This window comes from Prunus mume, linkage group LG1 (genome assembly GCF_029339155.1).
Source record: "Prunus mume cultivar Tortuosa linkage group LG1, ASM2933915v1, whole genome shotgun sequence".
Classification (NCBI taxonomy): domain Eukaryota; kingdom Viridiplantae; phylum Streptophyta; class Magnoliopsida; order Rosales; family Rosaceae; genus Prunus; species Prunus mume.
The window spans coordinates 4,685,563-4,700,959 of record NC_142698.1 but is presented as its reverse complement, the minus strand read 5'-3'; the positions used below and the strand labels follow the sequence as shown (position 1 = coordinate 4,700,959).

The 15,397-nt window shown below is 39.3% G+C and overlaps 1 protein-coding gene across 2 annotated transcripts; it reads right to left on the bottom strand.

Annotated features, from left to right (window-relative positions):
* Nucleotides 1–1,612: 1,612 nt before the first annotated feature.
* LOC148920795 (autophagy-related protein 13b-like) lies at nt 1,613–6,304 on the bottom strand. Of its 2 annotated transcripts, XM_089041980.1 has the most exons (4): nt 5,738–6,303; nt 4,334–5,670; nt 4,088–4,242; nt 1,613–2,181 (listed from the first exon to the last, which is right to left on the bottom strand). In XM_089041980.1, the coding sequence occupies exons 2-4, from the start codon at nt 5,663–5,665 to the stop codon at nt 1,806–1,808; spliced, it is 1,863 nt and encodes a 620-aa protein (XP_088898106.1). In that variant the 5' UTR covers nt 5,666–5,670; nt 5,738–6,303; the 3' UTR covers nt 1,613–1,805. The 2 variants fall into 2 exon arrangements, with proteins under 2 accessions (XP_088898106.1, XP_088898103.1); XM_089041977.1 differs by having other exon boundaries at nt 4,334–6,304.
* Between the last annotated feature and the right edge of the window lie 9,093 nt (nt 6,305–15,397).

Sequence of the window (15,397 nt, the reverse complement as noted above, 5' to 3'; positions counted from 1 at the left end):
ACCTCCACTTCCACATCCAACTCCACCACTTGCACCACGACATTCACTTCCTCCACAACCACCACCACCGCCACCACCACCTCCACCACTACCTCCTCCACCTTCATCTCCACCACAACCACCACCTTCTCCAAATCCACATCCACCACCACCTCCACAAGCGTCATCCCCATCACCACCACCACCACAACCACAAATTCCACCTTCATCATCACCACCATCACCTCCACTCCATCACTACCACATGATTAGTACATAACACTTTTAACATCATGTCTATTTTGGTCATTATTCACAGTTACAACATTTTTATATTAAAATTTACCAAACGGTTTTGACATTGCTTTTTGTACTAACAGCACTTTAAAAATATTGTTTACCAAACATGGAGTTGCTTTACTTTACAGCTAATTATTTTCAAAGCATAACAGAAGCAACTTTTTAAAAAAGTGACAACAATCCCAATCTGGGCCTAAAACTCTCTTGCTGCTATAAATAAATAAATAAATAATTGACCTTTTGAGAGATCTTTTCCGTCCCCACCGCACCAAGTCTTTTATTTGTTTTTTAAGAGAGAACTCCATCCAACTCTTTACAAAACATCTTAGCTAAATAATTAAAAAGTATTTATAAATAAAACATTATATTCATATCTTTTTCTTTCCGTCCCTTTTTGAAAGAATTTCAAGTCTTTATAAAAATTAGTCATCGATTAAGTATAGTGCCTTTAAAAGTTGCACTTTCGTTGAAAAATTCCTCAGTCCGTCAATGACTAAGGTTCAATCCTAGGTGCCATAGAGGGACGGGAGGAATTCACCACCACAGTGGTGGGAAGGAGACCCAATGGCGAGCATGATATGGTTTGCAACAGAGAACATGCACGACGCTATTGGTGTGTTTTGATTCTCAGCAGCACTTTTGTTGCTTAAGCCAAGCCGGATGGAAACCACTATATGGCAAGGCTCATGACGGGTTTATTTTAGAAGAAAAATCTCTATTATAGAGGTGGTACATAATGTGGTATATAAATATAGTAAGCCTAACATTACCTATTAATTTCAAAAATATAATATTATTTATTTTGCACCAATTTCCAATATATAGCTCTCTAGCTCACTATTCTCTCTCATGATAGTTGTGGGAGCAAATATTTTCGTCTCCAATCACAGCACGTCCACGTGGAAAAAAATATTATTCCTTAAATTAATTAATTGAACCAATTATTTGGCCAATTAATTAATAGGGATAATATCTTAATTATAGGATTTATCTTATAATTAATATAGATAATATCAGGGGTTGGGAATCCATGCTCGGTGAACTGCAAACCTGCTGCTAAGATTGACACAAATTAAAAAACCTGCTGTTACGTGATACCTATACAAATACTTATCAACGAATAAGCAAGTATATCACCAACTATATGTAATAAAATTTTCTTTCCAATGTTGAATGAAATATTTATCAAATCCCTCTATCATTGATTAAAAAGAAAAGTATAGCCTTATCCTGCGAAAAAAGTAAGCACATCAAAACAGAAGAAAATTACCACTTTGCAGCTAAGCCAAAGTTCAGAATTATTACACGACTCCGATAAAAGGCAACATAGAAGTTAGTGAGGAAAACCTGCAATGGATTATATACATTATCTTTGTAACTTATATTATCAAATTTTCTCAAATATATGTACAAAATGAAAGTGGAAGCCAAAAAGTTAATTCTTTCAGCCATATCACATGAAACCATGATTGCTCGAAAACCAAAATCCTGTACATATCCAGAAAGACAGCAGAAGCATTTTTGGACTACATGTGAGACTTACTACCTTGCCCTAGTAACAAATTTTTCATCTCCCTGTAACTTTGGAGTTCTTCTAATGCAACAGTGGTAGTTTTTGATGTAATGCGCCCCGAGGAAATGACGCTTGAAGAATCATCACACTGAATTGATGCCTGTCCCTTAGAAGGCTGATGAGGCTCTTGGCTACTGTTGCTCCAGATTTCGGGCCTGCAGGCCTGTGAAAATTTTACTGAATTTGAGTTATCCTGGCGGAGAGGTGGAGCTTTTCTAAACATTTGTACAAGGGCACCAACAGCAGCATCTTGGGATTTTTTCATTGGAAACAACCCTCCAGGCACATGTGGCTCACGCAGAGGTACATTTTTGTCAAAAGATTCAGGCCTGAGATGCAGCACAAAGATAAGGTCGCATCACATTAGCAAAACAAATTAATAGATTTGAAAGCAGCAAATGGATTTCATTAGCAAAACAAGAGAATCAAAAAGAATGCCCTACATTAATTCTATGATCACAAAGACACCAGACGCAGAGAACATAGCGGCTCACACATAACCTAAAGAAACCTTATTTCAGCAAAAATAACCGTACAAATGGTTTAATGTGCATGATGATTTTGAAGCTTGAGATTGACTACTTGTAGCTCCGTGACTAATATTTACGTACTCTTATGAATTGATGAGTATACAAAAGATGACTCCTTGTAGTTCCATGCAAAAAGAATAACACTTGAATTTATGGACAAAGCTTTCTACTGATAAAGGGAAGGAAAATCCTACATAGATCACATCCTTCCCGAACAAAACCAACATTATTTCCGACATTTGCATCAGTTAGTTAGGAATATCTCACAAATATATGTACATGGACAGAGAGAGAGAGAGTTTAAGTTGTTTTTCTTTTTCATTTGGTTTAATATACATGCACAGATAAAGTGTGGTATATGGATCGGAGTGAATTGGTTTAGGATGTAATTAATATTTTTACATAGCGAGAGTTTACTTTTAATGATATTAATGATATTAAAATTCAACAATCAAAATTCCTAAGCAGAAAAACTAAACGGCACCTACCATGCAGTTACAAGAAACTAATTCTGAGTTTCCAATACTATCATTTACAATTGGTTGTATATATAATACCACATATCTACAGAATCAGTCTGTCTTCTTAATGAGTGTTGTATGAGTACAACTTCAGGTCTTCAACCTTATCCCATCCCTAAAATTTGAAGTTTGAACTAAAAAATACCCTCCATATATTTTTTACCTTCGCAGAAAAAAAAAAAAAAAAAGATGCCCATTATGCAACCAATCGCCAACAGGTCACCTATTTAGGCTATTCCTAAGTCATTTCAAGCGTAAACGATCATTTAATTTTCAGAAGCGGCGGTTTTGTGGTGCTCATCTCAAATCATCGGAGGGCATGGAAATATTTCGGAAGATGTAGGGAAGGTCGGCGCTATTAGGTGGTTTCTAAATGTTTCTCTATCTCACCCATTTGGAGCAAATATCTTACACAATAGTGTAACAGAAATCAGTTAATCCACATATAATTTATGGAAAGCAGATTTTTAGTATTCAGTGTTTCTAACCTGTGCCCAACATAGGATGCCGGTTTTCAGAAAATTGAATTTGCAAAACAGAATCAAGTCCTATGGCTAAATCTTATAAGTTCAGTTAACAAATAGCTAACAACAAATCATGTTTTGTACTCCATAGCACACATTTCTACTGCAAACGGCAATATCAAGCCCTCTGGGTGAAAAGGAGTGTAATGCACAACAATTAAGGTAGATCCCTCCTGCATTGAGAAAGCATATTGTATTTATTGCTCATATGCCCCAAATCACCTCATGGACATCTACTAACATGGGTGCCCCGGCATCTAATAAGCATGGTGGAGCACATTAGATGTTGTGTGTCAACTGTGAGTTACTCATCTGTTAAGTTTAAAACCAACTAACCAAAAGAAAAGAAATAATACATCTTGTAGAATGTTCCCTTGTTATTTCTGACTAATCAATCTCACATTACTTTGCCTGTACGAAACATATTGACAGCGCAACTACCCTACCCTTCCTTGCTCCCTTACAATTTTGGAGTATATTTCACATAACCACCAACCCTTTGCTTCACTTACAAATTATTTCTAAAACAAAAAAAATACAATAACTGCACAGAGATACTAACAAGTAGGAGAAAGCAAGTAGAACAGCTTATGCAAAATACTTGCAGAAACTAAAGTAATTTACATATACTGGATTCATTTGATGAACTTTGCATCTTACCTGCTACCTGGATCTGTCACATCCTCATCATCCACATCAAACGGGCAAGGAAAGTCAGAATCATCCAAATCATCAGGGAAAGACCTACTGGAGCTGCTGGATGATATTTTAACCTCAGAATATTGTCTAGCATCATCTTTCCCGAGGGAGGAAAACTACAGTTCAAAATTGGAAAAAGAAAAAAACCTTAAATAAAGAAAATAAAAATTCAAATGAAAATTTCACCATAATGAGCAAATACAATACCTTCTCAACCGCTGTACCAGCCTCCATAAAACCCCTAGTTTTATCAGTCTTAGAACTGCCAGATCCAAAACCTTTAAGAGGCATATTTAGCTTGTTGCGGAATGCAGGGGAATTAGCAAGTTTAGCCGTCCGTTCACTGAATGGTGCGCTCTCAGATTGTAAAAGAGGCTTTGAATGATGACTCCCAGGAATAAAGATTGGCAATGATGGAGAGGCAGACGATGGTGAGGGTGAAAAGGCAGGTGAATACTCATCAAAGCTTGTATCCTTCTTATAAACAAGAGATGTTTCAGGTGGATAAGGTGGCATGATTGTAGGTGGAAAACGAGAACTTTGGTTAGAAATTAAAGCATGTGGTTCTGAATATGTAGGTGAAGGTGAGAAGGAAACTGAAGGTGGTGAAGCTCTATAATGGTCAAAACTCCAACTATGTCGCCTTGAGAATGAGGAAGATGGTGGAAAGGCATGTGCTACTGATCCTGTCACAGGAAGTGATGGGAACCTTTTAAGTGGGTCTGTCAATGGGCTGCCAACATAGTCCGGAATAAGTTGTGGAGACATAGGAGTTGATGATTCAGAGCTTACATCTGAAAGTGATGAACAATACAACACTGAAAGGCAAAGCCTACCACAAGCTGTATCCACAGGGGTGAACCCAAACCGCTGCATTGCTGCCTCTTCTCTACAAGTGAAGGGCTCAGCAAAAGAGGCTACTCGGTGAGTAAGAGCAAATGACCGAATTTGGCCAGACGAATTGAGGTTGCGATAAACTTTGTAAGCAGGTAAAAGCCTAACAGTGACATACAAAGACCTCAAAAGTAACATCGACTTCTTATACAATGAATGTAAAGTATTACTGCTCGACCTCCTGCTCCCTGAATTTGTATCTCTAATCTTCCGACTGTCATACTGCACTACCCATCTCTCTATAATCTTTTCACTCTTTGCCTCACACCCATATTCCTCCTGCTCATAATTCCAACAGTATGGATACCGCTCTTTCAATGACAAGTTCCTAACAAGATCCCTTTTAGGTGAACACTTCACGGGCTCACAATCAAGTGGTCTCTGGACCAAAATCACATCAACCACCATAGGTTCAAGATGGCTCTGGCGCCAGAGATCAAGATTCTCCAGTGCAGCAGGACATTCCCTTAGAGCTAAATTAAACCACTTATCCCTCGGCCTCACACTTGATGAGGATGATGAGGATGATGATGGCGACGATAGGGCTTGTTCACCACTATAATTACGTGAGGACATGTATGGAGTCCTAGATTCAAGGACGATGTGGAGACTTTTGGCATAGAATTCAGTGATTATTTGTTCCATTTTTGCTGCTTCGGAGTGGGAATTACCATGAGAAGATGCCATAATGTCAAAATTTAAATAACTGGCACGTACCCTTTAAGAAACAAATGGAGCTGGAACTATCAGTCTCCACTTTAAAGCATTTAACTGCAAAACACCGCAAGCAGAGAGTTCAAAGGTCTTCCAAAGAGAAAACCCATGAGTTAACAAACTGGATACAACTTAAGAAAATTAAAGCAACCTGAATTGACAGCAGATATACAACATGTGTACTTAATGGAAATTTCGGTTGAATTCAGAGTTACAAACAGAGATGTGGTGTTGGTACAGTGATTAATAACCCCAAATGATTAGCAGAGAATATAATAACCCATTCAAATATACGAAGGAAACTATTAAAACGAAAGATAAATGCTAAATTAAAGAAAGACCACGAAAGACGCAGAGTTCCAAATTAAAATTAAGAAAAATGAGGTAAAGTCGCCGTCTTCCAGCTCCTTGTTCAGCAAGAAACACGTTTGGCTACATGGGTTTTACTTTCTTACTATTTTCTTGCCTTTTTCCATTCAGTTTCTGGAACTAAAAATATTTTCCGCGAAATTGAAGAAACCCTAAAGAGGAGGAAAAACAAAACCCAGTGAGGAGAGAGAGAGAGAGAGAGAGAGAGAGAGAAAGAGTATTAGCTGACTCACCGATTAGCAGGAGAGAAAAGAGAGACCGAGAGAGATACAGAGTATGTTAGTGTATTGTAGTTGTAGAGAGAACTTGTTCAATACCAGTTTATTTATTTATTTATTTATTCTTAAATTCGTATTATTGGATCTTTGGAGTTTTGAGGTCTTATCTGCTTGCACAAATGCTATGGTACCTCCTCATCAAAAGTAAAGTAAGTGGGCCCTCTGGGCCCCAGTGGGCTGGAGCTTCAAAATCCTGGCCTGATTTTGCCACGTCATCCTCTAAGCCCAGGGAAGAGTTTTGGTATGTCAACTAGACGTTGTGAATTCTTGTCAATGTGTGTGGACCTCCGACCCAATATTTCACCCAAATGTTTTACCTCTTGTAGACGAAATATGAAAGTGGAATTGTTTTTACGCTTCTTTTATCAAATAAAAACTTGATTTGATAACTTTCAACATTACAACTAAGAACACAATTAGATACCCAAATCATCAAGTCCAAAAATACAATAAAATTAACATGTTAAAAAAAGTCGAACTAAAACAAACTCATCAACAATTAAAAGAAATTGCTAATTAAAAAACTGATTCAATGCACAAACCACCATTAAAACATAAATACAATGAAATTGAGTTAAGTTACCGTTCAATTGGAGTTATGGCGTAAATTGTTTTCACGTCATTAATAACACTATGCTTATAAAAAAGACAAACTTCTTATAGAATTTGTATCATTTTGTAGCTTCTTTTGCAACAAAAGAAATGTTATATATAAAAAAAGGGGACATTTTGAAAAAGGTCAAAAGCAAGAGAAGTATTTTAAAAGAAGCCAAAATTATTTTGTACTTGGACAATAATGCCCTTATTTATTTTCAAGTTCCTATGAATCCTTTCGTTTCTTGCTAGCCGTATGGAACCAAAAAGTTTCTTCTTTTCAGATGATGCCGTATGGAGCCAAAGGGTTTGGAAATTATTCTTCATCTGCTGGGATGATCCTTCACATGAAAGGATGAGGTCTCCTCATGGAGTTATGCTTCCATCATGTTGTCTATATTGTGTAGCTCTTCTTTTCCAAAGCTATTCTAGTATGAGTTGTCGTTGTCTTCTGCTTTGATTTGTTCTATTATCTGGCTATAGATTTCATAAAAAACTTTTGCTCTTGTTGTGCTTATCCTAAATTCATATGTGTCATCTGGTCTCCTGAATATAGTCTCCGAATAGATCTTCATAAGGTTGGATTGGTGAAGGAGGTTCAGACGATTATCATTGAACAATTGTTGCTCAGCTATTACTGCTCCTCTGTATTTTTGAATGTCTTGTTTAGTAGGGTGTTGAGGCCCAAAATATTCACTTGTTCGGCCCAAATAAATTCTCGGCCCAATGCGATGCTTTACCAAGAAGAAACCCGATTTGGGCATGCAAAAGTTCGTCATATGCGCTTGCACACATGCCACGCTAAACGACACGCCACGCTAAGCAAGGAATTATCATTCCGCACTTAATCACGCCACAAGTTTAAGTGAGCCCTGCCACTCAAATACCTGTGGCTTGCTTGAGTGGGTTGTGGTATTGACAGAATAAATTGTCATGAGGCCCATCATGGACCAAGAAGTGGAGGTTCCGGTTACTTGGGAGCCTCTAACCTGCTCATTTCTTAGGCCTAAATGGGTGAGCACAAAAGAGAAAGTAGCCCAACCAAAATAGCCCATTACTCCAACCAAAATAGCCCATCACTTCAACCAAACTAGCCCAATACTTGATGAAGTTAGCCCATGTACTTGATAAACCAACTTATTGTCATAGAAGGCCCAAGCAACCCAAAAAAATATATCTGCAAATCTTCAAAGACCTAGCTGAAAACAAAAGCCACGTTGAAAGCCAAAATATCCATGTGTGAAAGCTGCTGGAAAGCTCCAGCACATGGGAGAAACAAGTTTCAAGCAAAAACTTCCAAATGACCAAGGGATATTGGAGCGCAGATCACCATTTGAACCAGCATGCATACCCATTCCTTCCCTCATCAGACCTAGCCTTGGAAAAGGAGAGAAAAGAAGGAAGAAAGATGGCTGAAAATAGAAGTCCAAACAGCCGCAGAAAGGGGCTTTGAGCTCCCAAAAATCCCTGATTTTATGCAAATGGGTAGAGTGGATTTCACCAAAAAGGGATGATTGAAGAGATGAAGGGAGAAAGGAAGGAAAAGCTTAGCCAAAATGGGTAGAAGCCATTAGGTTTTCTTGAAAATATCAGCTTCCAAATGCGGCTATAAATTAGGGCCTCTTCTACCCAACAAAAATCATCCACAACTAGAGAGCAAGCTTCCTCTCATACTTGCAAAAACCAGCAATTTGGTGCACTGTTCATCTTCCTCCATTTTCTTCTTCTGACAAGTGCCAGAAGAACATAGTTCTTCCATTTTCTCTTCCTAGCCACATATGCTTGAAAACCTCTTCTTCCTCATCTTAAACACTCCCTTTTCTCCCTAGGAAGCCATATTTCCTTTTTGGTGCTCAACTCATGCTAATTTTGCTCCCATGCCACAAGCCCCTCATGCCAAACTCAAAAGTTTATCTGTAAGCATGAAGAAATTACCTGTAAGCTGCCATTATTTTGGTTGGTGAAGATAACCAAAATACTTCCTAAGGCTCTACTGCTTTTTGAGGTATTTTGGGGCTTAATTTTTGAACTCAGCCCAATGGGCAATTTCTTCCATTTTGCCCTTTACTAACAGCCCGTAGTAGCTGCCTAAGAAAAAAAGCCATACATAAATTGGCGACTTCATCGATTAAGCCACTATTCGCACCAATGCCTCCAAAGAAGAAGACCGATAAAACCTGATGAAATAAAGAGATAAGAGCATTCCTCTTTCTTTTTCTTTTCCTTTCAGTTGGCTATCTACTTTGTAGAACAAACATAATACAGATTACTACATGCTCCTTTGCTTGTGTCTTAGATCTCCATTCTCAAGCAAAACAAGATATTGTAAGAGGATCTTCAACTAACGTGCAAGCCACCACCGTCACAATTGTTGAGGCTAGCTCGCTGCTCACCTCCGCCATGATACATCATCGCAAGTCCGCCATTACCGTAAATCACCTTCATAGCAGCCTCACCTCTCTAGAGTTGTGAAAACACGGTGAGAGAGGGAGAAGGAACACTTGCTCAATGCTCTCAAACCTCATCTCTGCGAATGGCTTCACCAAGATAAGATTTTTATTATCATGCCTTGTTGATCTCAATATAGTATATATATATTTGTTTGTTGTTTTAAGATATCCATAAAATTTATGTTTCATTGAACAATCTCAAGCATAGACAAAAGCATGTGCATTCAAGTCCAAAAAAAAGATTGATTGATTAGTTGTTATTCATATGGTGCACCAGCTTGCATCATTTTCTTGTTATGTATTAAACCACCTTTCAATTTTGCATCTCCAGCAAAATTTCTCAGGGCCTTATTCCACGCACTATTCACTTATCTTACTTCTTATCATTTCGTATTGATCCACCTTTGTGTTAATCAATCCAAGTTACACATTGCAATGTAGATGCCAACTATGCATGCTCAGTACTAAAATCATACCTGCCCAGCATGCTTATGTCAATTATGTTAGTCATTTGCAAGCTACAATACTTATATTATTTTTATGCTTTGGTCATGCAGCATTATATCGGTCATGTGCAAGGGACCCAAGCCTCCAAACAACAAACAAGAAAACAAATGCTCTCATGTTTCCTACCCAACATCTCAACACACTGCCATTATCATCTATTCCTTAGACAAATCTCTCTCTATACTTCCAGTCATAGAAGTTCAAGCACAACTAAAAGAGCTACTGGAAGGGTGGAAGAAGAACAGAGCTTGGCCAAAATCCAAACACCATCAAGTGGAAGAGTCGCTGCCAAAGCACATGCTACCACCGAATCAAGCTAAACTGTCACCATTGCAACAAAGGGATATCCCAAGTTCATCATGCCATGCGATAACCCAAACAAATACTAAGAATGCCATGTTGCAAGAGTTTTTGTAGCCTGTGCCCATCAAATCCTTTTCTGATGATTATGGTGCACTTGGGGGCTGAGGAAGGAATTCATTGCAATCACCACGACAGTGATTCCAAAACCCCAAATGAGCTTAAAAATCCATTATTACCAAAACCACTATTCCCAGACCAAAAATCTCCTTGAAATCCCAATTATGTTACTATGATCTCCAAGTTCGCCATCACTTGTTGTTGTAACCCAACACATTTGCTGTAGTGACCGCATACAAAGCTCAAGCTTCAATAGCCAAGTCCAAGCTTTTGGTTCCTAAAACATGTTCACAACAGCCAAACAAACAATACCTAAGTTGTTATAATCGATATGCTCCAACACTCAAGCACTTTCTAAGCCTTGACCATTCCAATGACCAAGTTTAGGAGTCAAAACCAAAGGCTATCGGATGTCTCAATTGCCACAATTCCATAATCACATCATCCACCCCGAGCCTTAGTCAAGAAATCCAAGCACTATGCTTTACTCAAGAAGGAAAACATCTCAATTCAGGGCAAATGAAAGGAAAATATTACTAAGGTAGTGCTATGATACTCACTGCTGGAAGAACCTAAATGCTGTCAAGATGAAGTTTATTTTACTAAGCAATCAGAATTTTTGAAGCGATGTCAAGCTTTCAAGAAAAAGGTGCTAGAAGTATTTTCCTATATTCATCCATTCTTCACCGCAACATCCACCACCGCTTATACTCTAAGGAAAATCTTACACGCCGAGATACATACGTAACTCTAAGAGGCAAGCTATTGACAAGGACCCTTGCCAAAACGTAAGGGGAAAGTAGATGGCTACTGTCATTACGTGCTTTGATGACTTGCTCGACGACGACGTATTGTGCCACCCGTGGAAGAATGACCTAAAGCCACCGGAGGCTATGTGGGAACCTTGTGGAAATATGAAGAAGGCCAACTGGAGCAAATATTCAAAATCTGCAAGCTATAACACCCCATGGCTACTTGCTAATGGATGGGAGAATGGTTCCAGCAGTGAAGTATTCACATTGGAAATGCTGGAAGAAAGCCACTCGGAGGCTTCATTTGGTCATCAAGATTATCAAGAAGCATGCTGTAACCTCTCATAACTTCACAGAGGTTGAAGAAAGTACAATGGGTTAGGAGCTGAAAATCACTCTTTGATTAGTTGGGTTATGAGGGCAGGCAAGCAAAGAGCAACGTGGCTCTGTTAAATATCCCTACAGAGCATGGCATCCTAGTACAACACATGCCAAATACATGCCAACCTAAGCCACAAGCTTTCATGCTATTGCAAGTCATGCACAACCTTGGGCCTTTTCATATTTGGGGCTTGATTTGATTGGAGTATTCATCAATGCAAAGTGGCTCAAGGTCTTATTATTGCTGAATTGCTTTTGCACCTATCATTTTGTTTTTGGCTTTTCAAAATTTATTTCAAAAATGAACTCCTTATGTATTTTCACCCTATGCTTTCACAACTTTTGTAAAATGCACCACCATTATAGCATGCCGAGGTGTAAGACGATATTTGCAATGAGAATGGAGTATTTTGGAAGAGGAAAAAGCCTCTAGAATTCTTCCTTGCTTTTATCTTATTCTGTTTTACAAAACATGTTCTTTGATAAAAAAAAAATAAACAAACTTTTCATTAAAAGGCTAAGCCTCTCAGCAGTAACTATACCAAGCAAAGCCACTTAGATGGGGTCCCAAACTGAAACAAGCATCAAGCCTAAGCAAAACGATGTGGGGTATGCAAAGTCAAGCTATTATAAAGAAACGAGCAGTAAAAGTGTATTTTGAGGCGCTGGAATAACGAAACCGTTGACTCCCAATCGGAATGCTAAAAAAACTTCACAACATCCGGCAATTCTTACAGGAGCCTTCGTGGAAATCATGCATACAAAGTGGCCTGAATCTTTTAAGGCACGGAAAGAGGGTGCATTTTAGGCCAAATGAGAAGACAAGCCTTGTGTTTGGGCCAAAAATTGACACACCCAAACAAATAAAATTAGGCCTGTAATAAAGCTGCAAAAATCAAAGAAAGATGGAAGCCCAAAATCAAGAGACTACCCAAGGCCTATCGTGAGCAAACAAGGCTAACTGGGCCTCACAGCCCAAAATAATAGGAAGAGGGAGCCAGAATAGGAACAATCCCACGTGACATCTCTGGGATAAAGAAAAGTCAATGGCAATCACTATAGAAGAAGTGATTGAAGGGTTCATGACATCAAATTGATTCTAAAATCAAGATCAAATCCCTCTTACATATATATATATTCAGAGATTTTTCTTCCTGTCTTTTGAGAAGGTAATTCTCCCAAGGAGATAAGCAAGTTACAATCTCAGAGAGGGATAAGCAGGAAAGGTGGAGCTGTCCAAAAGGAGTCAAACTAACCATCACGGTAAAATATCACAAGGGGCAATTGAAATTGGGAAAGAGATTAGGTTCCTTTTCAAGAAAATCAGGGAAGTGATTGCCTATTTGAGAGCCTATCTGCTAAAACTCAAGAAATCCTATTTTCTTTCCTTCCATTAAAGAAGAGAAAATGGGGAGATATCTTGCCGCCCAATAAATAAACACAATCACCCTACTCCAAAAAAAATAGTTTACTATAAATACAAGAAGGAGAGAACAGGTAAACAACAACAACAACAACAACAACAACAACAACATACAACAACAACACAACACAACACAACAACACAACACAACACAACAAAAAATTCATCATCCAATCAAACAAAAATCTTATACAAGGAAACCATCAGTCAAATAGATTTACTCAAAATCAACCAACAAGCCCACTTGAATTTCAAGTAAAACCAGCTGATCAGACTTCTAAAGCCTGACTTAAGAAATAAGTCATTCAAAACGAGATTTCTCTCTACAAATTTATTCAGCAAAAACTAAGACAGTAGAGCTTGAGTTCTTCCAAATATGGAAAACCTCAATAAAATTCACAAGCAATCTCTAGCGGACCGATGTCCTCAAAACAACTTCTGCCTGCAGACCGAGAAACCGCAGCGCCACCTGAAGCTTCACAAAAGCTTAAGGTACATTGAAGCTCGAATCAACCTTTGTATCGATTTATAGTTGAAACTCAATAAAGTTGTCAACGGTCCATCCGGCCAAATTGCATTTCAAATTCAAATTGTATCGTAATCCTTCCATCTCGATGTAAATGGAGTTCCAATCAGATCTTCATCTCTCTAGCATGAGTATTTATTGTTATAGTTTTGTAAAAGGCGCTTCGCTTAAAATAGTTTAAATTCCATCAACCATTCTGGCGAATAACCTCTTTATACTGAGATAAATTGTTAAAGTCCTCACCAGTCTGAGGCAAGAAAAGAACTTACTTGGGAGATATTCCTCACCCAAATTCACAATCATTTGTTTGCAGAAATCAGTAACTTGGAGCGCAAGTTATCCATTCCAAACTAAGTCTACTAGAATTTTTATTACTAGCAGTGGCATGCTCGCAAACCAAAGAAAGCGACTCGTTGACCATCTATGGTTCTCAAGGCAGTGGGAACTTTGCCCTTCCATCATAGGAGTAAACGCAAAACGGGCAAACAATTTGGCACGCCCAGTGGGACTTCTCAGTATACATTTTCTCATTGAGTTCTTTACTACAGTCCATGAATACTGGAAGCTCTAGCGAACCCACACCACGACATGGAAATAAACCAAGTGGCCCTCGAGGAAGGATCTGGAATCGGGAAGAAAGTGATGCCCCATTCAAGACATGGCAAAGACAGGAGCAGGAGGTCCAGACTGCCCGTATGATGAACTCGACATAGAATCTGTGTTACGACAAGAGGTCACAACACAAAGGAGCCAAGATACCCTAAATAATATGACAGCCATGATGCAATGACAGTCAACAGCAATTCAAGAAGGATCGGAGGTCGCCATGGCTGCACTCCTAATCCCGGCGAGGTGGTCCAAAGAACTAGACCTTCCCTATGGTCCCCACCGTGATTGGCATGGCCATGTCAAGAGAATCTTCTGCAATGTAGCCGGATACTGTAACGGGAGAAATCCAGCCGACACAGGAAGTGGTTTTTCCTCGTCCAAGAACGCCTCGCCCCATACGGCTGAAGCTCCTCGCGCCAGACAAGTCCCGCAGAATCCGCCAGAGCCTCACCTTGTTCTGGCAGCAAGCTGCCCCACAAGATCTCCCTATGGAAATTCTGCCTCAACAACCAGCAATATTACCCTACAGGCCCAGAAGGATGGACCCCAATCCATTCCCTCCACCTGCAAGAGGAAGGAGAAGCAGAGGGGGAAACTATCCTTATGCTAATAACGACAGTAAACAGGCAGTGTGGGGCAAATCGGAGGAACCACCCAGACTGGAAGAGCCGGAGGAGCACAGGGAAGAAGTTCTGCCTAGACCATATAGGGCAAAACCACGATTTGCTCAGCCAGAATAGGGACAAAACCCCTCCCGTTAATGCTCTAAATGACGTGGGGGCATTGCAGAGGATGATCAGGGAAATGATGGAGCCTGAAGCCAGAGGGGGAAAGGCCCACATATAGGAAGCCATATCCACCTTACATCGATCAGATACCCTTGTCCCTGGTTTTAAAGTACCAAACTTCACTTTATTCAACGGAGAGGATCCTCATGCTTCATCACTTGAGCACGAGGCGATTTTCCACCCAATGCATAACCATAGAGAATAACCCACTGTTAAAGCTAAGACTTTTGGGAACTCTCTCTGGACAAGCTTTCATTTGGTACACTAACCTGCCAAAGAAATTCTATTCAGACTTGGGAGCAAATGGAGAGCGCCTTCCATGACTACTATTACAGGATTCAAATGTAAGTCACCATCGGTGACCTTGCCGCCTCAAACAGAGTGAAGATGAACTCGCCCAAGACTTTATAAACAGTTCAGAAGCTCAAAATGAAGTGTCAATCCCCATCAAGAAAGACACTTCATCCAAATGGCTCAGATCGCCTCAAAATTTCTCGAGGAAAAGATTTGATGGGATGTTGTTTGAGATCTGGCAGAACGGCATAAAGCGCCAAGTACGAGGAATT